The sequence below is a fragment of the Hemiscyllium ocellatum genome, chromosome 8 (genome assembly GCF_020745735.1).
Source record: "Hemiscyllium ocellatum isolate sHemOce1 chromosome 8, sHemOce1.pat.X.cur, whole genome shotgun sequence".
NCBI lineage: Eukaryota > Metazoa > Chordata > Chondrichthyes > Orectolobiformes > Hemiscylliidae > Hemiscyllium > Hemiscyllium ocellatum.
The window spans coordinates 36,392,405-36,419,467 of record NC_083408.1 but is presented as its reverse complement, the minus strand read 5'-3'; the positions used below and the strand labels follow the sequence as shown (position 1 = coordinate 36,419,467).

General features: G+C 44.2%; 1 protein-coding gene across 1 annotated transcript in view; it reads left to right on the top strand.

Moving 5' to 3' along the window:
* Window positions 1-68: 68 nt before the first annotated feature.
* Window positions 69-27,063, top strand: part of LOC132817829 (C-type lectin domain family 18 member A-like) — a 41,728-nt gene continuing 14,733 nt past the window's right edge. The window contains exons 1-4 of the mRNA XM_060828333.1: window positions 69-336; window positions 763-854; window positions 22,664-22,903; window positions 24,724-24,821. Of these exons, the coding sequence (XP_060684316.1) occupies window positions 216-336; window positions 763-854; window positions 22,664-22,903; window positions 24,724-24,821 (551 nt within the window). The 5' untranslated portion in view covers window positions 69-215. The remainder of the gene's footprint in view (window positions 337-762; window positions 855-22,663; window positions 22,904-24,723; window positions 24,822-27,063) is intronic.

The following is a 27,063-nucleotide window of genomic DNA, read 5'->3' as shown; positions in this document are numbered from 1 at the left end:
TGCATGTATCTGTCCCTGGGGGCACTTTGCTGTATCCAGTGTGCGGCAAGGACTGGCTGATTCAAGCGTGTTTCTCTCTCTCTCTCTCTCTCTCGTGTCCCCTTGACTCATATCTCTCTCTCTCTCTCAGTCTCCAATCCCTGCTACACCGCCTCAGTAGAAGGAGCCAGTGTGTGTGGGTGTGACTGCAGCAAGTGCATCGACGACCGAGCCAGATGGAAGGGGCGGCTGGGCTGCCGGTGTTGCTGCTGCTGCTGGCCAGGCTACTGGTGCCTACTGCGGGCGAGGCTCCCGCAGCGCCGCCGGGGACAGGGATCCTCAACTGGGATCGGAAAGGTAGGGGAGCCGAGTCTCTCTCGTGCTTTGAATGAGCGATTGGCATTTGATTCTGAACAAAAATAAAGAAGTTGCCCCAGTTATAGAGAATTAAAAGTGGGACCAGTTTTGTTTTTATTTTGATGCAAGGTTTGGAGGAGTGAGTCTATCTGTGCTCCTTATGAGCAGAACCGTTTCAAGCTCTATGACAACTTCTGCAACTAATTTTGGAATCAGATCTTGCAAAGAGGTCAGATTGCACTTAGAAGTTATACCAAACATTGTTTTCTTATTTCAACACCCGTTTGAAACGATTAGTGAATTATTCCTGTTCATGCCCAGGGTCAGAATTGGACCTTTGAGACACATTTGGTTGTTGCCATGGAGATCTGGAAGTTAAGCCCTGGCATTTGCATTTTTACATTTTTTATCACCTGCTCCTTGCAGAGTTGGCGCCTAAAGAATGCTTCACCATCCTGACCCACCATAACCGTCTCAGGAGCAAAGTGCAGCCTCCTGCCGCTAACATGCAGAAGCTGGTGAGTTATCCTCTCGTTTCCTGAACTATAAGGGCACTCTGCTTCTTCAGCCCTCTACGCAGTTTGTTGGTGTTGCTCTCACTGAGACGTACCAGAAAGGGGGGGGGGGGGGGGAGCAGGATCGACAGGTCAATATTTCAGGATACAGGGTCTTCAGGTGAAGCAGGGAAGGAGTTGAAAGCGGAGGAAGAGGGGCCGTCACGATATTGATCAGAGCATCAGTTACACAAGTAAGGAAGGGTGACACCTTAGCACGCTCCTCAGATGAAGCCATATGGGCAGAACTTGTAAAACCAAAATGGAGCAATCCCATTGCTGGGAGTGTACGATAGCCCTCCTGACAGTCCAAAGAAATAGAGGAGCAGCTACATAGGCAGGGTTCAGAAAGTGGTAGAACTGATAGAGTAGTGACAGTAGGAGATTTCAACTTCCCCAACATTAACTGGGCTGGACATAGTGTGAAAGGTTTAGTGGAATTCTTAAAATGAATCCGGGACAGCTTTTGTTTTAAGCCAGCACATATAAAGCTGTAGAAAAGAGCGGCTAGCCCTGAGCTTAATTTTAGTCGATGAAGTTGAGCGAGTGGTTAAAGTATCAGTGGGGGAGTATTTTGCAGACAGCGATCATTATTCTGTTAGATTCAAGATTTTAATGGAAGAGAACAAGGGTGGGCCGGAAATCAAATTTCTAGACTGGTGGAAGGCTGGTTTTAATAAAATCAGGCAAGATTTGACCAGAGTGGGCAGGGTGCAGATAATGTTAGATAAATCGGTGTCAGAGCAGTGGAACTCATACAAGAAGGAAATAAGGAGAGCACAGGGCTAACATGTTCCCATGAAGGTAAAGGGTAGGGACAACAATCCAGGGACTGCTGGATATCCAGGGATATGCAGGATTGGATAAAGAGAAAAGGGGAGGCGTATAGTAGATACCACGGGACCGAAACAGGAGAAGCTCTGGAGGAAGACAAGAAGTATAATGTACAAGGGAAGTAAACAAGGAAATTAGGAGAGCACAAGGGGAGCATGGAAGGGTGATGGCCGGCAAAATAAAGAAAGAACCTAAGTTACTTTACGGATATTTTAAGCATAAAAGAATAACTAGGGAAACCATAAGGCCCATTAATGACCACAGTGCTGAGGACATAGATAATGTTCTAAATGAATACATTGTGACAGTGTTCGTTAGTGAGTGGGATGATATGGATATATAAATCAAGGGGAAAAACTATGATATACTTTTATTAATTAGTTTAGAAAGAATGGAGGTTTTGAGTGGTCTAGGATGTTTAAAAGTAGATAAATATTCAGGGTCAGATGAAATGTATCCCAGGCTATTAGATTAGATTAGATTAGATTAGATTAGATTAGATTAGATTAGATTCCCTACAGTACGGAAACAGGCCATTTGGCCCAACAAGTCCTCTGAAGAGTAACCCACCCAGATCCATTCCCCTATCCTATATTTACTCCTGACTAATGCACCTAACACCATGGGCAATTTAGCATGGCCGATCCACCTAACCTGCGCATCTTTGGGAAGAAACCGGAGCACCCGGAGGAAACCCACGCAGACACGGGGAGAATGTTCAAACTCCACACAGAGGCACCGGAGGAAATAGACACACTGGCAAAAATGTTCAATTTCTCACTGGCCGTAGGAGAAATGCCAGACAACTGGAGGGCAGGCACCATTATTCAAGAAGACGGGAAGGGATTGACTAGGAAATTACAGATCAGTCAGTAAAAGCTCAGTGTAAGGAAATGATTGGAAACAATACAAATGACAGAAATAATCTGCATTTGGAGAGGCAGAGATTAATCAAGAGCGGTCAGCATGGTTTTGTTAAGGGGAGGTCATGTTTGAACAACTTGTTTAAAATTTTCAAAGATGTGACCAGGTATGGAGATGAGGTGTGCATTCGATGTTGTCTACTTGGACTTCAGCAAGATTTCTGATAAGGTCCCACCTGGGAAACTGACGACATCAGTCCAAGAGCCCATGGATCCAAGGAAATTTGGCAAATTGGATCCAGAATTGGTGCTAAATGGCAGGAAGCAGAGGATGTTTAAGGGGTGTTTTCAGGACTAGAAGCCTGTGTCCAACCCAGTTGTGTAGGGACGAGTATTGGGGCCATTTGTGGTACGCAGATGAATGATTAAGACTTGAACTAAGAAGGTTGACCAGTAAGTTCATGGATGGGTCTAAAAATCAGTGGGATGGTAAATAGTGAGGAGGATAGCCTGAGATTATGAGAGGACATAGACTGATGGTCAGGTGGGCTGATCAGTGGCAAATAGAATTCATTCCAAATAATTGAGATGATGCACTTGGGCAGGTCAAACAAGAAAAGGGAATATTTGATGAACAGTAGGACCCTGGAAAGCACCAAGGATTAGAGAGATGTTGACATGAACGTCCACCAGTCCCTTAAAGTAGTGATTACTTGCCTTTGTCAGCTGAGACATTTGAGATTAAGTGCAGAGAGGTTATGCCGGGCCTTGTAAAAAATACTGGTTAGGACACAGCTGGAGTATTGTGTACCGTTCTGGAATCCACATTATAGGAGGGATGTAATAGCATTGGAGAGGGTGCAGAGATTTACCAGGATGTCGTCTGGGCTGAAGAGCTTTAGTTATGAAGAAGAAGTGGACAGACTGGGTTTTTATTTTCCTTGGAGCAGAGGATGAAGGGCTTATGCTCGAAACGTCGAATTCCCTATTCCTGAGATGCTGCCTGGCCTGCTGTGCTTTGACCAGCAACACATTTTCAGCAGAGGAGAGGCATAATTATGATGTACAAAAATTATGAGGGGCATAGGCAGGATAGACAGAAAGGAATCTTTTCCTTTACTGGAGGCATAGATTTAAGATAAGAGGCAGGAGGGTTGGAGAGGATGTGAGGAATTCTTTTTCACTCAGAGTGTGGTGGGAGTTGGAGCTCACTGACTGTAAGGGTGGTTCAGGCACAAACCTTCAAAATATTTCAGAAGTATTTAAATGTGCACGTGCAAGGCCAAGGTATAAAGACTATGGTCCAAACCTTGGAAAGTAGGATTACAATAGTTAGGTGGTTGTTTTTGACCAATACATTGATGGGCCAAAGCGCCTCCTTCTGTGCTGAACACCTCTGTGAGAAGTTATCAGCTGGGTGATAAAGGCATTGTCACATTGTCATTAACAGACAGACAGTGGGTAATAGGGCAATCACTGAGATACACTGAGCGTAATACAGGGCATCAGTGAGAACAGAGTGGAGTAATAAACAGCAGTCGGTGAGGTACACAGAGGGTATTAGATTTCAGTCAATGAGAGCAGAGGGTATTAAAAAGTCTATCAGTGACATACACAGAGGGTAATAGGGCAATCAGTGAGGTACACAAAGGGCAGTCGGTGAGGTATACAGAGGGTAATGGAGGGGAGTCAGTGAGGTACACAGAGGGTAATAAAGGGCTGTCTGTGAGATACAGGATGTAATGGGAAGTAGTCAGTGGAATACATGAGGTAATAGAGGTCAGTCAATGATATATAGAGAGGAGAGAGTGTGATTGGACAGTTTTTAGATCGATTAAATTGAGAGAATCTGATGGATTAACGGAGATTTTGGCTCAAACACTCCTGTTTATCTCAGCAAAACCTTATAATTAATTGGCAGTCAGTTACACAGGGAAAAGTAGGGAAGATGCAATTAAATATGATGGGTACAGGCTGAGAATATACAGTGTAGGATGGCAAATCAGTAAAATATGGAACATCCATTGATCTAATCGTAAAGGACAGTGAGATGTACAGGACGTAAGGGATATAATGTACAGTGAGATATGCATTGTATCATGGACATGTAATGAGACATACTGGATTAAGTTTAAACAGTGCCATATGTGGTGTATCAGGGACAATGCAGTGAGATGTAAATATATCAGGTACAGGCAAGTAGATGTAAAGGGTACCAGGAATAGACAGTGCAATGTTCAGGGTAACAGTGACATGCAGTGAGGCCTACAGTGTAAAAGGGACAGACAGGAAAATATACAAGGTAACAGGAATAGATCTTTGAGATAGACAAGACATTAGGAACAAGCAGTGAGGTATGGAGATATATTTCAGTGGTCAGTAAGTGACCTAGCCAATAGCACACAGACACATCTTAACATTGCATATATAAAAAGTACAGTGCAACAGTGATAGGCAGTGAGATGTACAGCACAGGGTTTCAGAAATAGTCTTTGAGATACAAAGTATAAGAAAAACTGGCACTGAATTTTATTGAGGGTAATAGAGTCATAACTGAATTGGAGGCACATTGATTCTCAAACCTTCCTGAAGGATTACTTGAACTGAATTTAAACAGACAGGATATGGACAATAAGGGGCCAAGCCTTCCTGGGGTTTTGGATTGAGATTGTGACAAGAAACATTTCATTGTGCATTCAGTGTGAAATAATGTGAACTCAATTCGTTTCATATATCAGTTGTTCCTAGTCTGGCCGGAAGAGGGCTTTGTGGAGTTTAGCTCCCATGGGAATAGAGGCCATTTCGAGTCAATGCCCAGAAAGAATAGGTCTCCCTCTAAGTTATCTCTCAATGATCTTAAATTGATTGTAAATTTTGATTCTATGTAACATTATCAGACCATTCTGTGTGCTATCTGTTTTGTTTGCACCAGCTGCGTGAAGCTATGGTCATCAGACAAATCAGACATCACATAAGGCAGTAAATATGGACCAAGTGGGTTGTCGAGGTAATGGTGAGGGGAAATGGGTGTTGCACTTCGGATGGGAGAGCATGTTGCCACTCAACTTTTAGCTTCCAGAGAACAGCATCCACTTTCCAGTTCCTCAGTCAAATGCACTGAGCACGTGCAATACAGCTGCAGGCAAAAAACACAGGATAGTTTGGAGAGGGGTGGTGGTTGGGGGAGGGGAAGGGGAGAGGTGGTAGAAGGGGACGGTAGTCAGCTGTGTGCCAATAAATAATGACAAATTTATTGAGCGTGTTGGCCTTGGCATAAACTGTTTGGGGAAAAAAATCTCCATGGTAACCAGTGTTCTAAATTATGCGCATAATAAACGAACAAAGTCCTAACCGTGTCCTGAGCCATGTAACAGGGAATTTCTGTCAAAGGAGAGAGTTGGAGAATTAATCGGTCTAATATTCAGCAATATGATCCCCAAGAGGGCCTGCCAATAAATTGCCTTCAAATAATTGAAGACGTTTACTTCATGTCCTTTGTTGCTTGCAATTCCGGCAACTGAGGAACAAGAAAGCACAAACAAGAAAGCCAAACAAAATAATCTTCTTCCTGAAAACGATCAGAATAAACCTCCCTGCAGCATGAGCTGGCCATGAATGGTGCTACAGAGGCAGGAGCAATAGAGGGAAAAGACAGCCAGGCTACTAATACCCAATCAAAGTGCATTAATCTCCCAGTTGTGGGCACTCCCTGTCGACATAAGGAGATCTTGCCCTAGTTCTCACAAAGATATATTTTCAACGACAGGCTCAGTGAAATTTAAGCAACACTAAACCGCAATAAAAGCAGATGTGAATCGCAGTTTGGCACCCAGATATCTCCCTAACACTGGTTGAAAGTTTTGTGAGTTGTAAGTATATATGTAGCAATTAGCAGAACATTTCAGAGAACTTCTCTGGGTTACACACACCAAGCAACCCCACCGCCCTGTGGCTAGCCACTTCAACTCCCCCTCCAACTCCACCAAGGACATGCAAATCCTGGGTCTCCCCCACCCCCAAATCTTAGCCACCAGACGCCTGGAAGAAGAACGCCTCATCTTCCGCCCTGGGACCACCCAACCATACAGCATCAATGTCGATTTCACCAGTTTCCTCATCACCCCTCCCCCCCGCTCATCCCAGATCTAACCCTCCAACTTGGTACCACCCTCTTGAACTGTCCTACCTGTCCACCTTCCTTCCCATCTATCTGCTCTATCCTTCCCTCGACCTATTACCATCATCCCCCCTTCCACCTGCATCTACCTATTATCTTCCCAGCTACCTTGCCCCCAGTCCCAACCTCAACGCCACTCCTATTGATCTGTCAGCTCCCTTCCCCTCCCAACCACCCACTCACATTCCTGATTTTAGGAATTGACTCATTTTGCATGTTTCTTTCTTTTCACTCCCCACCATTTATATGACTGTGTTCAAAATAATTTTAAAATTAGCTCTTTCAACCCAATGAACATACTACTTGTCTTTAGGTCTTTTTGCCTTTGGTGATATGCGAGAGATTCTTATTGGGTGTGTTGTACATGGTTGTAACGAAGGGGTCAGTGCTAGAGTAAGTGAGGAGTGTGGAGCATTATGAACAAGACACTACTGATCTGTTTTGAGGGGTTGTAAAGTAAGACAACTGCTGTGAACAGAAAGCTATGAGATGTTAAAGAACACAGAATGAGGTTTCACACTGATGGAGAGAAGAATCATCATATAATGCTTAAAGAGTATACAATGTATTAGTAGTTGTGGCATAGGAGAAAGATAGAGAAAGAGAGACAGGCAAGTACAGGGTAAGGTAATAGGTTGGACCTGGAAGTACACGAAACTGCTAATTTGGCATTTCAAATTTCTGTATATTGAGTATTCCATCCAAATTTCCAGGGATATTTTGTACTTGTGTCAAAATCTTCTATTACCCTATTAAAATTAGGCAATGAAAAGTCATTTAGAGGTCTATGCAATTTGTTTGTGTAATGGGCTGAAAAATGGTAGATGGAGTTCAATCTGGATAAATGCGAGGTATTGCATTTTGGTACAACACAAGAGTAGGGCTTACACAATTAATGGTAGGACCTTGTGTTGTAGATCATAGAGACCTAGGGGTGCAGGTACATAATTCTTCGAAGTTTGTGTCACATATTGACAGGGTGGTTAAAAAGGTGTTTGGTATGTTGCCTTCATTGCTCAGTCCTTTGAGTATAGGAGTTGGGAAGTCATATTGAAGTTGCGCAGGACATTGGTGAGGCCTGTTCTGGGATACTGTGTCCAGTTCTGGTCGCCTAGTTATTATCAAGTTGGAGAGGATTCAGAAGAGATTTGCCAGGATGTTGCTGGGTATGCAAGTTTGAATTATTAAGAAAGGCTGGATAGGTTGGAACTTTTTTTCACTAGAGCCGTAGGATGCTGAGAGGCAATCTGATAGAAATTTATAAAATAATGAGAGGTATAGATAGAGTTGATGGTAGTTGTCTTTTCCCGAGGATGGGGATTTCAAGATAAGGGGCACATTTTTAAGGTGAGAAGAGAGAGATTTCAAAAAGACGTAAGAGACAAGCTTCTTATACAGGGTTGCATGTGGAATGAACTTTCTGAGAAAGTGATGGATGTGGGTACAATTACAATGTTTAAAAGACATTTGGATAGATACAGGAATAGGAAATGTTTGGAAGAATATGACCCAGAGGAGGCAGGTGGGACTAGTTTAGTTTGGGATTATGGTCGGCCATAGACTAGTTGGACAAAAGGGTCTGTTTCCATGCTCTAGACTCAATGATCCTGTGTGTGCATCATTTATGCCATTATTTATTTTCCATCCCTAACTACCCTGGATAAGATGGTAATGAGCTGCCTTCTAGAACTGCTGCAGTCAATGTGATGCAGATATACTCACAGTGCAGTTAGGGAAGAAGTTCCAAGATTTTAACTGAAGCATTAAAGGAAGAGTGATACCATTTCAACTCATTCAGTGCACAGCTTCGAGGGGAACTTGAAGGAGGTGATGTTCCCATGTACCTGACACCCTTGTCTTTCTATGAGGTAAAAGCCATGGATTCAGAAGGTACTTTTGAAGGAACTTTAGTGAGATGCTCCAGTGCCTTTTGTAGACATTACAGACTGCTGCTGCACAACGGTGGTGTATGGAGTGAATCTTTAATTGGCAGATGGGGTGCCAGTCAAGTGATTTGCTTTGGCATTGCTTTGGCAACTGTACTCATCCAGACAAGGGAGAAGTGTGCCTTCACATTCTTGATCTGTGCCTTGTAGATGTTGCTCAGGTTTTGGGAAGTCAGCAAGTGAGTTTATCTGCCACAGATATCCTAGCCTTCGACTTGATCTTGCAGCCATTTTATTGATACTGGGGGGCACGGTGGGGGAATCAACAAATGTGGTACTGCTGAATGTCAAGGTTCTTTTGGTTCTCTCTCTTTGAGGATGGCCATTATTTGGCCATGATGGATCAAGAAAGCGTCTCTCACCACTTTTTCAAAGTCAGGTAGGTGAGTGGCAAAAAATGCTGGTCTGCCCAGCTCTGCCTACATCCCATGAAGAAAACAGACCTGGACATGAGCAGTAACAACCAAGCGATTGATAATCGCATAAGTTAAAGTGACTCTGTTTGGATTAGTCAAGATGTGGAGGTGCTGGTGTTGGATTGGGGTGGACAAAGTTAAAAATCACACGACACCAGGTTATAGTCCAACAAGTTTATTTGAAAGGACAAGCTTTCAGAGCGCTGCTGTTTTGTCAGGTAGCTAGTGGGGCAGGATACATAGGGCACTGAAGTTATAAGTAAAAATCAAAGTGTCATACAACTGATGCGATGTATTCGACAAACCTGCTGTTAAGGGTTTAATCATTTAGGATGGGGATGCAGGTTTTGATTGATTAATATGTACACCCTGGAATTACTGCCCGAGATAACTTAAGGTTTTTTCAGTATATTAAGAAAGTGACATCTTGGCTCAGACAATGCAGTAAAGGGTAGAGTCTGGCTGTAACCCAACCTGGAGTCAGACTGGTTCTATTTCCAACATAGGAATTTATGAAATGTCACATTGACTGACTGCCTACAGATTGTGAGCTTTTTGAACAAAATAGAATTTACCTGAAAATACAAATTCACCCCATAGATTTATATGTGTGTACGCATGCGCGTGTGTGTGAGAGAGACATTAGTCAATAAACCAAAGCTCCTCTTTCAATACAAACCTTCAAATTTTAAACAATCTGACTTTATTCTAAGAAAACATGTCATAAAGGAAGACAGGAGGTGGTGGGAGGGTGAGTGGCTGCAGTGTTTATATTGATTTTTTTCTCTTACCCTGACAGAAAGTCCCTTCTTGGCAGTTGCCAGTAACAGTCGGTGCTTTTGAGAAAACCGAGCCCAACGTCACTCGTATCTCAGGGGAAAGAAGGATAAGACTGGGGGGAACTCACCTTCATTTCTTCCTGGAAAATGAGAGAAAATAATGCTTTTGGGGCCATTGTCAGCACCGACCAACCAAGGGTCACTGGCTCCACTTCAGGTCTCAGCCATAGTTCTGTGAGTGACAGCTTCAACTCCTGAAGGTTGTAGGTTGGAGTCCAAAGTGTCTGGACTCTCTAGACTCTAATGCAAAGCCTCTAGATGACACTCTGCAGCAGTAGGGAGGAGTGCTGCACTGTCAGAGTTGCTGCTTTATGAATGAGACTAATGCACCATCTGTCCTCAAAAGCAAGTAAGTTCTCCCTAGTGTCTTGGCCAAAATCTATCTCGCAATAAACTTCCTTGATACAAATTATCTAATCTTTTACCTCATTGCTACTTGCTAAGATTAAGTGGATTGGCCGTGCTAAATTGTCCCTAGTATTCAGGGCTGTGCATGCTAGGTGAATTAGCCATGGGAACTGCGGGATAGGGTAGTTGGGTAGGTCTGGTGGGATGCTCTTTGGAGGGTCAGTGTGGACCCGATGGGCCAAATGGCCTGCTTCCGCAACGTTGGGACCCTATTATACTGACTGAGTGCAAAAACAAAAGCTGCACAGTTTTAATCTTCAAATTATTTCTCTTACTTCAGTTCCTGGAGATCCCCGGGTAATGATGGTGGGTGAAAAGCCCGAACCATGATCCAGGACTTTGTTGTCTGAATGTAGTTTATTCTTCAGTCTGGATTGTACATGCTGCAGTTAGAAAAATGTGTTTTGCTCAGGGCATTGTTCCATTTCTCTCATGTTACTGTTTGTAGTGCCTCGCCCTGTCTGAGTTTACTAGGGCATCTGACCTTGAATCTTGTTTTATATTTACAGGGTTTTATATTTTTGCAGCTAGGTTGTACAGTGCCAAGCATGGCATGTGAATAAGAGGTGGGGGGCGGGGGAAGGCTAACCTTATTCGACCGTGATTGGAATGTGGAGTATATGCTTAACATGGACTCTTTGGCAAGTCCTAGAGACTTTATTGTTTATTTTGTTCTTACTAATTGAACAAAACTGGCAAGATTGGCATTTTTTGCCACCAAGGAGTACTGGAGAAGGAAGTGACCATTCAACTTCTGAGACCAACTTTCCCATTCACTTTTAACATGCCTAAATTGTATCTCAGTCCCATATCCCTGCCTTGGATCCACCTGACTTGATACACTTATCCACCATAAGTCTATTGAGTTTAGTCTGTTGAAAGTTAACTATGTGTAGGATTAGAATGGCTATGGGAGGGAATCAGAAATACTGGGAAATGGGGTTTGGGTGGGGGTAGTGAGACCTGGGAGCTGGTGATTGCAGGAGGGGAAAGTATAAACATTGCCCCGGGAGATAATGATTGGGGGGGGGGGGTAAACACTGTTCAGGGAGATGGTGATTGGAGGAGGAGGAGTATAAACACTATCCAGGGAGATGGTGATTGGAGGAGGGGAGTGTAAACACTGTCCAGGGAGATGGTGATTGGAGGAGGGGAGTGTAATCACTGTGCAGGGAGATGGTGATTGGAGGAAGGGAGTGTAAACACTGTGCAGGGAGATGGTGATTGGAGGAAGGGAGTGTAAACACTGTGCAGGGAGATGGTGATTGGAGGAGGGGAGTGTAAACACTGCGCAGGGAGATGGTGATTGGAGGATGGGAGTATAAACACTGTGCAGGGAGATGGTGATTGGAGGAGGGGAGTGTAAACACTGTGCAGGGAGATGGTGATTGGAGGATGGGAGTATAAACACTGTGCAGGGAGATGGTGATTGGAGGAGGGGAGTGTAAATACTGTGCAGGGAGATGGTGATTGGAGGACAAGAGAGTACAGTATAAACACTGCTCTGGGATATGCTGATTAGAGGAGGAGGGGGAGTGTAATCACTGCTCAGTGGGCTGGTGATTGGAGGAAGGGAGAATAAGCATTCTATGGCTCTCTTTGTTCATGATCAAGGCCTCAGATCATTTATCCTCTTATACCGTTTAAACTGAGCCTAACATTGTGTCCACAGTTGGGCTAGCAACTTGAGACAGCCTGGAAATATTCTGTCCAAAATATGTTTCTCAGGGTTAATGGGTTTGAAAGATAGGAAGAGCAAGTCTAACAGCCAAACTTCACCAGTGCAGTGGTTAATTATATCATGGCTTGGGTCTTTGATTTATGAGTGAATTCAGGTTTGATAGTCTGTGCACTCTGTTGTGACACAGTAACACAGTTGATTGTTTTTAGATCGGGAAATGTAGGTGAAGGGCCACAGCCTTTACAATGTAGCTTGTCAACAAGGTCAATAGCGTTAAAAAGCAGAGCTTGCAGTTTAAACGTCTTTAATTGTTGGAAGGAAAGAGAACTCAAGGAGGGAATGCTGAGGGGGGGAGAGCTGTGGTAGGGAAGGAGGGAGAGCTGAAGAAGGTCTGATGAGCATAGGAAAGGTGAGCTGAAGAGGCGGGCAAGCTGAGGGAGGAAAGAAAGAGCTGTATGACGGAGGGAGCTGAACTGGGGAAGACCATCCACTGGTTTTGAGATCCTCAGAAAAAGTAGGTTTGATGGTGGGTCAGTGTGATTGAGAAAGGGTGGGAGTGTTGTTGATCTTTAACCCAAAAAGGATCTAGGATGAGGTTATGACTTGTGATCAGGAAGAGCTACAACATTAACACAGGGAGGCAGACCATCAAAGGTTAAATTAACTCATGGACCAGTTTGAAATGGTCTTGGAACTGAAAACTATGCTGCATCAGGCAGCATTGAACCAGAGACTTGACTCCACCCCGAACCTATTCGTTGGCATCACTAGCTGGTCAGCATTGATTTCCTGTCCCTTGTTGTCCTTGAGAATGTGGTGGTGAGCTGCCTCTTGATCCGCTGCAACCCACCTCCTATGGGTTGGCCTCCAATGCCATTAAAGAGGGAATTCCAGGATTTTGATCAACATTGAAGGAACGACAATATATTTCCAAATCAGGATAGTGAGTGACTTAGGGAGAGTCTTGCAAGTGGTGGTGTTCCCATGTATCTGCTGCTCTTGTCCTTCTAGATGGAAGCATTCATGGGTTTGGAAGGTGCTGTCCAAGAATTCTTGGTGAATTTCTGAAATGTATCTTGCTGCTACTGTGAGTGGATGCTTGTGAATGTGGTGCCAGTCAAGCGGGCTGCTTTGTCCTGGATGGTGTCAATCTTCTTGAGTGTTGTTGGAACTCCACCCATCCAGGCAAGAGGGGAGTATTCCATCACACTCCTGACTTGTGCCTTGTAGATGGTGGACAGGCTTTGGGGAGTCAGGAGTGAGTTACATGCTGCAGCATCCCCAGACTCTAACCTGCTGTGAGAGCCATTATGTTTATATGGTGAGACCAGTTGACTGTCTGGTCAATGGTAACCCCCACCCTCCTCTCATATATCTCTCCACTCTGCAGGCACCCTGCCTCTATTCCTGATGAAGGGCTTTTGCCCAAAATGTCAATTTTCCTGCTCCTCGGATGCTGCCTGACCTGCTGTGCTTTTCCAGCACCACTCTAATCTAAACTCTATATTTGAACATAGCTTGCTTCGGTATTTGAGGAGTCACGAATGGTGCTGAACATGTGTAATCATGAGCGAACATGCCCAGTTCTGACTTCATGATGGACAGAAGGTCATTGATGAAGCAGCACCTGATGAAGCAGGTGGTTGGGCCTAGGACACTACCCTGAGGAACTCCTGCTGAGGTGCTCTGGAGCTGAGACAACTACAACCATCTTCCTATATGCCAAGTTTGACTCCAACCAGCAGAGATTTTGCCATGGATGCCTATTGGTTCCAGTTTTGCCAGAGCTCCATGATGTCACATTCAGCCAAATGCGGCCTTGATGTCAAGGGCTGACACTGTCACCTCACCTCTAGATTTCAGCTCTTTTGTCCATGTTTGAACCAAGGCTGTAATGAGGTCAGGAGCTGAATTTCCCTGGTGGCATCCAAACTGGGAGTCACTGAGCAGGTTATTGCTGAGCTGGTGCTGTTTGATAGCACTGTTGATGACACCTTCCATCACTTTAGTCATGATTAAAAATAGACGGGTGGGAAAGTAATTAACCAGATTGGATTTGTCCTGTTTTTTGTGTACAGGTCTTGCCTGGTCAATTTTCAATATTGTCAGGTAGATATCAGTAATTGTACTGGAAGGGCTTGGCTCGGGGAGCGTCAGGTACTAGAACACAAGTCTTCTGTACTATTGCCAGAATGTCATCAGGGCCTATTGCCTTTGCAGTATCCAGTGCCTACAACCATTTATTGATACCATGTGGAGTGAATTGCCTGATGACTGGTATCTGTGATGCCGGGGACCACTGGAGGAGGCTGAGATGGATCATCCACTCAGCACTTCTGGCTGAAGATTGCTGTGAATGCTTCAGCTTTATCTTTTGCACTGATGTGATGGGCTCGCCCATCATCGAGGATGGGGATATTTGTGGAGTCTCCTCCTCCAGTGAGTTCACCTCACCTCTAGATTTCAGCTCTTTTGTCCATGTTTGAACCAAGGCTGTAATGAGGTCAGGAGCTGAATTTCCCTGGTGGCATCCAAACTGGGAGTCACTGAGCAGGTTATTGCTGAGCTGGTGCTGTTTGATAGCACTGTTGATGACACCTTCCATCACTTTAGTCATGATTAAAAATAGACGGGTGGGAAAGTAATTAACCAGATTGGATTTGTCCTGTTTTTTGTGTACAGGTCTTGCCTGGTCAATTTTCAATATTGTCAGGTAGATATCAGTAATTGTACTGGAAGGGCTTGGCTCGGGGAGCGTCAGGTACTAGAACACAAGTCTTCTGTACTATTGCCAGAATGTCATCAGGGCCTATTGCCTTTGCAGTATCCAGTGCCTACAACCATTTATTGATACCATGTGGAGTGAATTGCCTGATGACTGGTATCTGTGATGCCGGGGACCACTGGAGGAGGCTGAGATGGATCATCCACTCAGCACTTCTGGCTGAAGATTGCTGTGAATGCTTCAGCTTTATCTTTTGCACTGATGTGATGGGCTCGCCCATCATCGAGGATGGGGATATTTGTGGAGTCTCCTCCTCCAGTGAGTTACTTAATTGTCCACAACCATTCACGACTGGATTTGGCAGGACTGCAGAGGTTAGGCCTGATCTGTTGGTTTGCTCTGTCTATCTCTTGCTGCTGATGCTGTTTGGCATACACGCAGTCCTGTCTGGTAGCTTAACCAGGTTGACATCTCATTTTTAGGTGTGCCTCAAGTTGCTCCCTGCATTATCTCCTGCACTCTTCATTGAACCAGGGTTGATCTCCTGGCTTGTTGAGTGGGGGATATGCTGGGCCAGAAGGTTGCAGGTTGAAATAAATGTACATGCTTTCAAATGGATAAATATTTCCTTGCACAACCTCAGGGAATCCAAAACAGCTTTACCCTCAGTTAAGGGCTTTGGAAGTGTAATCATTGTGATAATCTTAGATACACAGCAAGGTCCCACAGGCACCAAGGTGATAATGGGCAGGTATAATGTGGATGGAAGGATAAACATTGCCAAGGACACCCAGGAGAATCCTCTCAATTCTTATTCAATCAGGATTTTCTTTTTTTGTATCTGAGGGGGCAGATGGAGTATTACCTGACAGTTGAGAAGGTCATCTGCATTACACGGACCATACTGAGAATTAACATCGTCTTGGATCGGGAAACACCTCACATCCCAGTTTCGTCCCGAATCATGTGCTTGTGGGGCTCTGTGTTTGTACACGTATACCAGCTGTCCCTGTCACTGTAACTCTGTGCTTATAATATCCGTGTGATGCTATATCTGTGATCCTCACAGCCACAGGGATCAACCTTCCCTCAGAATAGATACCACAAGGTGATCAGTTTTTCCTCCTGCTCAGAATCATTTTGCCCCACAATTGACATTTAGCTGGGTATATTTGTAATTATTTTTGTTCTGTTGTTTAATTGCTGAGCCAAGTGTGCAATTCCGTTCGTGTTTGTTGCTGTGTAATCCTTCCAGTCGTTAAGCACTTTAAGCTATGCATCTCTTGGCGTATTTATAACCTGGCTGCTCACGTTCAGCCCTGACTCCAGCTGTTGTCTCGTTTCATGTCGGGAGATATTTGGCAGGAGGTGTTATGAATTAGGCTGGCTAAAATATTCAGCCCGCTCCATCTCCACATCTCCATGGCCCACAAAGAGTTAAGAGCTTTGAACCACGTTTATGGCGCTCAGTGCCTTTCTTAGTTTGGGTCACATCTTTCATAAAACAGGTGGCCTCCTGGCCTGGGAGAAGGCACTCCTTATTTCAACACTATCCCGATAAACAATGAACATCTGTCTCCCTTGCAGCTGCTGTCATCTCACACACCCCCTTCGTGGGAACACCTCCTGACAGCCTATCTCTTTGGCAGTCTGTCTTCAGGGCTCGTGACCAAGAGCTGGCTCCACTTTAATTCAAATAATTGGCCTTGTTCTCTTTCTCCATGGTCTTCTCAAACGTCCTCCCTCATCACTGAGCTGGAAGGTCATTTGTATAGGGCTCAGTGCTTGAACCAGGCTGATGGTGCTCGTGTAAGACTGAGAGAAGTGCTGCACGGAATACTGTGTTCACAGTTAAGACTCTGCCCTCACAGGCGGACAGAAACAACTGTGTGCGGCACCGGTAGGAGTTCTCCCTCCAATCTTGGCCAATACTTACAGGGCAGCACGGTGGCTCAGTGGTTAGCACTGCTGCCTCACTGGGCCAGGGTCCTGGGTTCGATTCCAGTCTTGGGCAACTGCCTATGTGGAGTTTGCACATTCTCCCTGTGTCTGCGTGGGTTCCTCCCACAGTCCAAAGATGTGCAGTTCAGGTGAAGAGGCCATAGTGTTAGGTGCATTAGTCAGAGGGACATGGATCTGGGTGGGTTACTCTTCAGAGGGTCGGTGTGGACTTGGTGGGCCGAAGAGCCTGTTTGCACACTGTAGGGAATCTAATCTTATCCCTCATCCAACCCCTCGTCGCAGAAAAGCTGCTCATTGACAAATTGTTGTTTCTGGGAGCTTGGTGTGCACTGATCGGCTGTCACTTTTTCCACATCCCAACAGAGGCTGCAACACTTAAATGCTGGCTGTAAATCACTTTGAAATGCTCCGAGGTCCTGAGGGACGCTACATAAATGCAGAAACGCGCTGACGAAGGAGGCATTTCCCTCCCTCTCAGGTGTGACCGACCAGATCACACTGTCAAGACAACAGGGACCTCATTGCATCAGGAGCCTGTCCCACTCACTCATAGCCCGTGAGAATGAGAAGATGCTGGATAACACTGGGTAGGTCAAGCAGCATCTGCTGAGTGAGAAACAGGGTTAACGTTAGAGAACTAGGCATCTATAATCAAGGAGAAAAATAAGTATGATTTGGTCATGTGTTGGTGCTGTATTTAAAATCCTTCCACCCTTTTGTATCTCAGTCTAAGCCATCATAACCCTCTCATCTCCTCTCGGTCAGCCTTTAAATGTATCAACCATTCCCTGCAGTACTGAGTTCCACATTCTCAGCATTGTTTGGTTAGGTTTCTTCTGAACTTCCTGCTGGATTTCTTGGCGACTGTCCTATACTGATAGCTTCTAGTTATCCTCTTTCTCACAAGAGGAAACTCTCCCTCTGACTGCTCACCTCTTATCATTTCAAGTCTCACACTTAGCCTTCTGTCTTGAGGACAGAGGTGGCCCTGCCTGTTGATTCTTTCCTGATATTTATACCAAATCACTTCTGGCACCAACCTTGTAAATACTCACCATAGCCTCTGTATATTTGCTGAAATGTGGCAAACAGAACTCCATATAATACTCAAAATGTGATTTACCCAACGGTTGATGTAGGTTAAGCATAACTGTGTGTATTCAAATAATGGCCAATCTGATATTAAAGTTGACCTCCAATGTATGGCCAAAGATGATTAATTTTTTCCGTGCCTCATGTACAGATCAACTATTGGCTATTAAATAAAAATCCAAGCTCTGTATTACCCACCCACTCACTGCTGTAGTCAAACATGTCCTAACACAAACTTAATTGATAGAATCATAGGATAAAACAACATTGAAGATAACTGGTATGTGCACAAATCAACACAGGATATCAAGGCTACTAGCTCACTGATGTGTGCTGTGTTCTTGCCAATCCCACGCCCAAACAGGATAACATGGTGTTGAGAAGGAATGGTAGATACACAGCCCAGTTCAAACTCACAAAGATTGCAGAGTAAACAAATAACTGTGCAGCAGCTCCTGAATTCAGAGAAGGATGTTTTATGGCTTTATCAGGTACCTAAGAATGATTGTATGAACAGAGGAAAGCCAGTTGTGTGGCCAAAGTTGGAAGATGCAAATGGAAATCAGTGAGAAGTGGCAAAAGTGGCTCTGAGTTTCTCAATGATCTGACCAAATCTTTACCCTGAAGCAAGCAAGAATGAGGCATTGTTGGTTTCAAAGGCATCCCTGGATGGGAGAGATGTTTGTTTGTACTGAGGGTGTTCAATTCCAGTGTCAGCTCCACAACTAAATGTGGTGGTTGAAAATCCAGTGTTCTGGCTTGTTAGCCACACTGATTATGTTAATAACTTTGCTCACACGGAGGCAAGCTTTTACCTGAGAGAAACAAAAACATCCTTATTGCGAGCAATGTAAAACTTGGTACCAGTCTGATACATGTAGGATAACACAGACTGGTGTATGTTATGCATGGGACACACAGGCTGAATGTCAGATATTACAAACATTGTACATGGGATAACACATGGACTGAGTTGTATGAGAGCAGTACACAGGATGTACAGTCTGGAATATGTAAATTTGAACAACGACACAGAGGTAGCAGTGTGCAATGGGACAAATGTGCATGCACAGGTTGCAATGCCTCAGATGTTGTCTATCACAGATTTCTAAAGATTGCCTGAAGTCTGCTGGTTTAGCCTTTGGTCTCCTGAGGAAGTGAGTGTTTGAAGATTGCAACATCAATACCGGAAGTACGTTCATCCCTTACCATGTGGTCATAATCTCTACTTCACAGTATCAGGGTGAAACATGAACAAGAGGCACCTGAAAACACGAGTCATCCCATCAACGCTGTCTGTATAAGATCTGGTCCCAGAATGGATGGGAAAAGCAGGGGGTTGCTGAATTCCATGGCTGGGGAAGCAGTCTCCTCGGATCTGTTTACTGGCTTTAGATCAGAAAAAAAACGATGGACGAAGCTGACCTGAGCAAACCAAAGTGTTAGGCCAAATCATTACACAAAGCTGTCCTCTGTTCCAAGTTTTCTTGATTAACCAACATGTTAGGTCAGAAGTGGTCCACCTCAAGAAGGGTCACTGGACTCGAAATGTTGCTCGTGCTTACTCTGCACAGATGATGCCAGACCTGCTGCGTTTCTCCACCAACTGCTGTTTTTGTTTCTGCATTTATATATCTTGATTCTGGGATTCTTAAGTCAGTCGCTTAATCGGTTGTGCATTACAAAGGGACAGGTATTCAAGATTACCCCTCATTTCCATCAGGACCATAAGGTTATCTAATGGCTCATCGTTTGGTAGGCCATACTGTCTTGCTTTGATTTTGACCATTGGTTTACTTGTGGGCCATGAGAACTCTGCTTATCAGGTAAAAATAACACAACACCAGGTTTTCGTCCTGGTTTTTTGGAAGGTTTATTTGGAAGCACTGGCGTTCAGAGCGCTGCTCCTTCATCAGACAGCTTCATCTCCTTGGTAAAAACAAGGACTGCAGATGCTGGAAACCAGAGTCTAAATTAGAGTGGTGCTGGAAAAGCACAGCAGGTCAGGCAACATCCGAGGAGCAGGAAAATCAATGTTTTGGGCAAAAGCCCTTCATCAGCCCTTCCTGATGATGGGCTTTTGCCCGAAACGTCGATTTTCCTGCTCCTTGGATGCTGCCTGACCTGCTGTGCTTTTCCAGCACCACTCTAATCTAGCTTCATCTCCTTATCAGGTATAAGAAGGTCTTGCTTCAGAGCCTGACCTTGGTAGAGATAACAACCTATATTATTGTGTGGTTGTCAACTCAGAAAGAATGTTTCCTGAGAGTGAGAGAGCAAAAGCTATTCCTTTGATATTCAATAAATTTTTTTGAACATTTTCTAAGCTTACTGACACTGATTTCTGACAGGGATTTCTTTGGGTTTTAAGCATTGTAAATTGCAGAGAAGGTTGAGAAGGTGAAAACTGAAGGACACAGGATCCTGCACTTTATAAATGAATACACAGAGCTCTTGAGCAAGGAAATTATTGTGAACCTATGAGAGAACATCAGTTCAGCCCCAGCTGGACTATTGGACCCGATTCTGAGCTACACATTTGAGCCAGGCTGTGAAAGTATTGCAGAGAGTGGTCAAACCAGTTCTTGAGAATGGCTCCAAGTGGGGTTTAGGGACGTCTGTTATGTGGATAGGTTGGTGAAGGTTGAGAGGTAATTTGATTGAGGTGTGCCAACTCATAAACTTTTTGGACAGATTAGATTGAGGGAAACTGTTCCTATTGGGGGACCGGTTGCAAGCTAGATAATCATAGAATCCTTAGAATCATAGAATCACTACAGTCTGGAAACAGGCCCTTTGGCCCAACAAGTCCACACCAATCCTCTGCAGAGTATCCTGCCCAAACCCTATTACTGTAAATTTACCCCTGACGAATGCACCTAATCTGCACATCCTGAACACTATGGGCAATTAAAGATGGCCAATTCACCTAACCTGCACACCTTTGGACTGTAGAAGGAAACCAGAGCAACTGGAGGAAACCCACGTAGACACAGGGAGATTGTGCAAGTTTAATGTAGACAGTCGCCCGAGGCTGGAACCAAACCCGGGTGCCTGGCGCTGTGAGGCAACTGTGAAAACCACTGAGTCACCAGACAAGTTAGATTTACAAAATAAAATGGGGGAAACACAAGAAAGAAACTTTTCACGGCGAGTGGCTAGGATCTGGAATGCAGTGTCGATGGAGATTGATTTTGAGAAAGGAATTGGATAATTATCTGAAGTGAAAGAAATGACAGGGATAGGTTAGAGTGTGCTAACAGCTCTTGTAGAAAGTCAACAGGTAGACAGCGAGTTAAACCACTGCCCCCAGCCTATGATTCTATAACCCACCTACCTTTTAGTTGACTGGAGGTAGAGGAAGGGGGATGCAGTGAATCCACTTCAAGGGATTGTGTGTCCATTTAAACATTTTAATGAGAAAAGCATGAGATATTTTCTAATCAGTCTGTTCAGCGATGTTACTACACACTGCTGGTGCAGGTGGGACTTGAACCCAGATCTGCTGCTTTAAAGGTAGGGTCACTGCCATTGTGCGACAGGAGCCCCAGTGAGACTTGCTTTACTTGTTCTCTTTTTTTTATCTTTTCTATTCAGCGATGCTATTGCACCCCTCTGGATTTTTTATTTACCAGCATCAAATCACCCAGTTACTAATTAAATGAACAATTATCAAGCACTACCTCCTGAGGCAGTGCAACAAACACAGAGGTAGGGGAGGGTAGAGAAAGAGGGAGAGCGTGGAATTAAAATGGAGTTGGAGGAAGAAATAAAGAACTCCAACTCCTGTGTTGCCTGGCTCTCACTAAAGGCATTGAGACTATTGGTGGACACTGCATAATCCCTGTCCAAGGACTCTTGTAACCACATCAAAATATGAAAGATGTGACTGTAGTCCTGTGCAAAGTCTTTGTTAAGCCTCTGCAGGTACTTGTAGATATTCTAACAAGCCTGTACAGACATGTTGTGACACTTCTCTGGAGCAGTTGGAACTTGAATACCAGGCTGTCAGGACCAGATATAGGGACACTACCACTGTGCCAGCAAAGATCCCACAAAACTAGCTTAACACTGATAGGTTTAATCCACAGCAGCTAGAGGATCAGGCCTGAGGAAAGCTCTAAGCAGAGGATGTTTGCTTTTGCAGCACGGTTTGTGGGCCTGGAGGAGCACTGTTGCTTCCTCATGGTCTCCGAGCTCTGTTCTTCCTCCTCCAGGGCTTTCATGTCTCATTGAGGGCTCTTTGCAGTGATTGCTTGGAGATCCACCCTATAGCCTGCCCATCTCATGTAGGGGTTGTGGTTTGCAACAAAGAGCCTGAACTAGAGGTCAGCGCGAAAGACCCTGAAATATTTCATGTTACCGCTCTCAAGTGCCCATAAGAAGTTAGCGTGAGGCAGGTCCTTTGCTGCAAACCACAAGATCCAGGCTAATATTGGAGGAATGCATGGAAGGTCTTTGAATAATATTTTTTTTAAAAAAAAGCTCTCACTCACAGCATAGAAAACTCAAGAATTTGTTTGAGCAATCACAAAGGCTGCTTAAAAAAAGTCCCCTTTCCTGGTTTTGACGTGCTCTGGCCTGAAAGAAGAATCACCCTCTGCAAGATTCTTGCATGATCTCGGCCATTAAAGTTCACTTGGAAAGTGTAGGAAATGTGGCAGCCATTTTACGCACAGCAAGCTTTCACAAATTAGCCATGTGATCTGAGTCTCTTTCAGGACAGATAGGGGGTCACAATTTTACCGTCTTATCTGAAGCCATGATCAATGGGGGTGTGCTGGTTACCGGAATGGTGTAATCACCCTCTCCCTCTGGGCTGTCTTGCAGGAATGGAGTGAGAATCTTGCCCGACTGGCACAGCTGCGGGCAGCCAGTTGCCACAGGAATCACCAGGAACCGTGGGCTCAGAGAGAAGAGGAGGAGGAGATCGGCTGGAATTACCATTCCTCACCAGCTGGGATGTTGTCTGTCTCTGAAATCGTTGACCTGTGGTTTCGAGAGGCTCAGAATTATCACTACCACACGGGACAGTGCAAATACAATACCTCCTGCCAGCATTACACTCAGGTTGGTGTGCCCAAACTGAACAAACTGGCTCCACTGACAATACAATTACCGTGTGCTTTACTGCCCATCTTAAGTTAATTGGCTGATCTTTTTTTAAAAAAAATCTCTGGCCCTTGTCACACCGTAGGTACATACAATGTAATACAACTTGCTTAGTGTCAAAAAGTGTGGCGCTGGACAAGCACAAACTGTTTGACTCTGACCTCCAGCATCTGCAGTCCTCACTTTCTCCAACTTGTTTAGTGCTAAGTGTCCTCGCACATACCACCACCTCCTGTTCTGTGCCATTCACCAGCTTGGGTTATGTCCTACCTTGCTTTTTATGCTACACCCTGTGTTCCAGTGAGTGAAAGATAAGATTGGAGCTAATCTCTTTCTGTATTTATTTACAGAATTGCACATTGCAAGCATACACTTCGTAATACAAATAATCATAAGTTTTGTCTTTAAATCAATCATTTCAGAGATGTTATGACATAGCCCTGGAGCAGGTGTGACCTGAACCCAGGCCTCCTGCCTTTAAGGTAGGGATACTACACTGAATCATAAGAGCCCTTGTAGAAGGAAAGTGGAGAGAGGTGATGTGAGCAGCCTCTTACTGCACCCGGTATTGCCAGGCAGTCTCCCATCCAACTACGAAACATCCACATAAGACACAGGAGTGGAAGTAAGGCCATTCGGCCCATCGAGTCCACACTGCCATTTAATCATGGCTGATGGGCATTTCAACTCCACTTACCCGCATTCTCCCCGTAGCCCTTAATTCCTTGTGACATCAAGAATTTATCAATCTCTGCCTTGAAGACATTTAGCGTCCCGGCCTCCACTGCACTCCGCGGCAACAAATTGCACAGGCCCACCATTCTCTGGCTGAAGAAATGTCTCCGCATTTCTGTTCTGAATTTACCTCCTCTAATTTTAAGGCTGTATCCACGGGTCCTAGTCTCCCCGTCTAACGGAAACAATTTCTTAGCGTCCACCCTTTCCAAGCTAAGTATTATCTTGCAAGTTTCTATTAAGTCTCCCCTTAATCTTCTAAACTCCAATGAATACAATCCCAGGATCCTCAGCCATTCCTCATATGTTAGTCCTACCATTCCAGGGATCATCCGTGTGAATCTCCGCTGGACATGCTCCAGTGCCAGTATGTCCTTCCTGAGGTGTGGGGCCCAAAACTGGACACAGTATTCTAAATGGGGCCTAACCAGATCTTTATAAAGTCTCAGTAGCACATCGCTGCTTTTATATTCCAACCCTCTTGAGATAAATGACAACATTGCATTCGCTTTCTTAATCACGGATTCAACCTGCATGTTTACCTTTAGAGAATCCTCAACTAGCACTCCCAGATCCCTTTGTACTTTGGCTTTATTAATTTTCTCACCGTTTAGAAAGTAGTCCATGCTTGTATTCTTTTTCTCCAAAGTGCAAGACCCCGCATTTGCTCACATTGAACTTCATCAGCCATTTCCTGGACCACTCTCCCAAACTGTCTAGATCCTTCTGCAGCCTCCCCACTTCCTCAGTAGTGTGTGTCTACTGGTAAGGGCTGAAGTGAATGCGCAGGCCAAGACCTACCACTTGCATACAACTAAATGCAATTAATAAACAATTAGTATCCTGTCCTGTGCTAATCCTCCCCCTGTCCTTTCCTCTGCCCTTCCCCTGTGCCACTCTTTGGGCCTTTGCTTCTGCCCTGTGCTCTTCACCCTCTGCCCTGCCTTTAAGGTCTGCTCAATCCCAGTTATAGACAACAGCTCGTGGGAGGCAAGTGAGAGGAGGAGCAAACCTTAATGCTCTTGAATTCTGTTTTTTAACAGCTTGTCTGGGCGACCACCAGCAAAGTGGGATGTGGGAAGCACACGTGTTTTCAGGATGGAGAATGGATGGACATCGTTATCTGTGCCTATTCACCAGGGTAAGACCCTATTAATGGTACAGTTACCGTTCTCTAGTTAGGCATGATCTGCATGTTGAAATCACATAGGTCCCTCACAGGAATGGCCCTGAAAAGTCCTTCCTGCTAAAACTGCACCTTTCCAAAATGGAATGGACTCTTCATTACCCAATTGAATCATTCTGTTCTTTCGGTCTCAACCTTTTTTCCAGGTCCAAGCTTTTAAATAAAAAAAAATTTCAAAGTTTGTTTTTCAAAATAATGTCTGTTTACATTTACTCTGTCTCCTCATATCCAGTTTCATTGACATCTTAACATTTTTTTTGTTAGAAGTGATGAGATGTCAACGGTGTTGGTTGTGACTTAGTAATTGCACTCTTGCCTTTGACTTAGAAGAGTTTATGAAGATCAGTCATAACACTAAAGTATTTTAGACTGCTTTTCCTTTTAATTTCAAAATGTGTGTTTAAAAGGAGGGCTGCGACAGGAAAATTCAGTGACTGGCAAAATCCTGTGTGAAGCTAATTGAATGGCACACTTGTAAATTGTCAGGGAAACTTCAAACAAGGAGGGACTTAGCAAGAACTAATGAGAGGATGGACTATCTCCCCTCTCTTTGTAGAGATTCAAGTTTTGTTTTACCATCCAGGAATATACAAAAAGGATTAAAAAGCCAGTTTCAATACTACTGGAGTGAGCTAGTGGGACTAAACACTACTGTGTGTACCAGACTAGATGTAAGCATGTTAGTTCAAGCACTGTCTCCTAGTTACCCTTATGTTGCAGGCAAAAACTCTGTAACTTTGACCACAGCAAACCGATTAAAAAGAACAAAGGACAGCAAAGGAATATCACCCTGAATGCTACAGCTCAGTCAGGATTGAAATGCAGCAGAACTACAGAAGCTCAACCAATCTGCAAAACCAAGTACCATGAGACCAATTGTTCACCAACCAATGTCAGTGCTATTGGTAACTTACACCGCAGCAGCCATAATGTTCAACTACCTGCTCTTCATGAACAATTCAGGAACTGATCAGTGCGTTTTTTTCTTTTAGCCATTTCTTTTGGACTCCCCTCTTACTTTGGATCTGCGTATGTGTGTGTGCTGCGTTAGCATTTTTTACCACATATAATAATTAATAAACACACACTTTTTGTTATTTCAGCGAAGCCAAGTTAAATTAGCTCCTTTTAAAGCATAAGCTCATTAAAGGAAGTGGTGGAGGCTGGTACAATTACAACATTTAAAGGCATCTGGGTGGGTACATGAATAGGAAGGGTTTAGAGAGATATGACCAAATGCTGATAAATGGGACAAGATTAGGTTTGGATATCTGGTTGGCATGGACGGGTATGTTTCTGTGCTGTACATCTCCCTGACTCTATGACTGTGACTCTATGGTGAGGGAGAAAGGTACAAACAAGGCAAGGGATCTTTTTTTAATGCAACCAATTGACAAAATGGGTGAATAAAGATGAGGAGCCAGTTTGTGGTTCCTCATTTAGAGTTGTAGTTAATTGGAGAACGTCACCTGAAGTCTGGTCATAGATCATCAATGATCTGCTGTAACAAATTAGGGGCTCATCCAGAATTAGAATCATAGAATCGCCACACTGTGGAAACAGGCTATTTGGCCCGACAAGTCCACACTAACCCAATTAGGTAATTATCAGTTTGGAAAAAAGAAGGAAAGATACTGCAAAGTCTTTCATGGATTTGATTTGCTACGGTACAGAAATACCCTCATTGGATGTCACAGTATTCCTAGCAGAATTACTTTTGAGGATTTAAATGTCCTGTTCTTCACGCAGTTAAAGATTTGGTGTGGCACTTACATTAGAAATTTACCTAAGGCCAGAAAACCTCAAAATTCTAAAAGAGATGGCAAATGGTGGAAAGTGAGAAAGATGAAATGGATAGAGTGGTGGTAGAGTGGGTTTACTAATTACTAACCACAAGCAGAAATACTAACTCAACATGTAGACACACAGATTAGAAACAAGAGGTGAGTCTAAAGGGTAATAGTAAAAAAAGAACAGACATTCAGATCAGCCTCTGAATTGTTCATGCAGAGTAGATGGTTGCATACTCAAGGAAGTCTGGTCAAACTGGCCCCATTTCAAAGTATAAGTTAAGATGGTTGTGGAAGAAAGATGTTTGAAGGGAAGGACTCTTTTTTTTAATTAACCTTTTTAACCAACTTAGGGAGTCAGTGAATGAAGAAGGAGAGTTAGCTCATCCCTGCTTACCCATGATGTT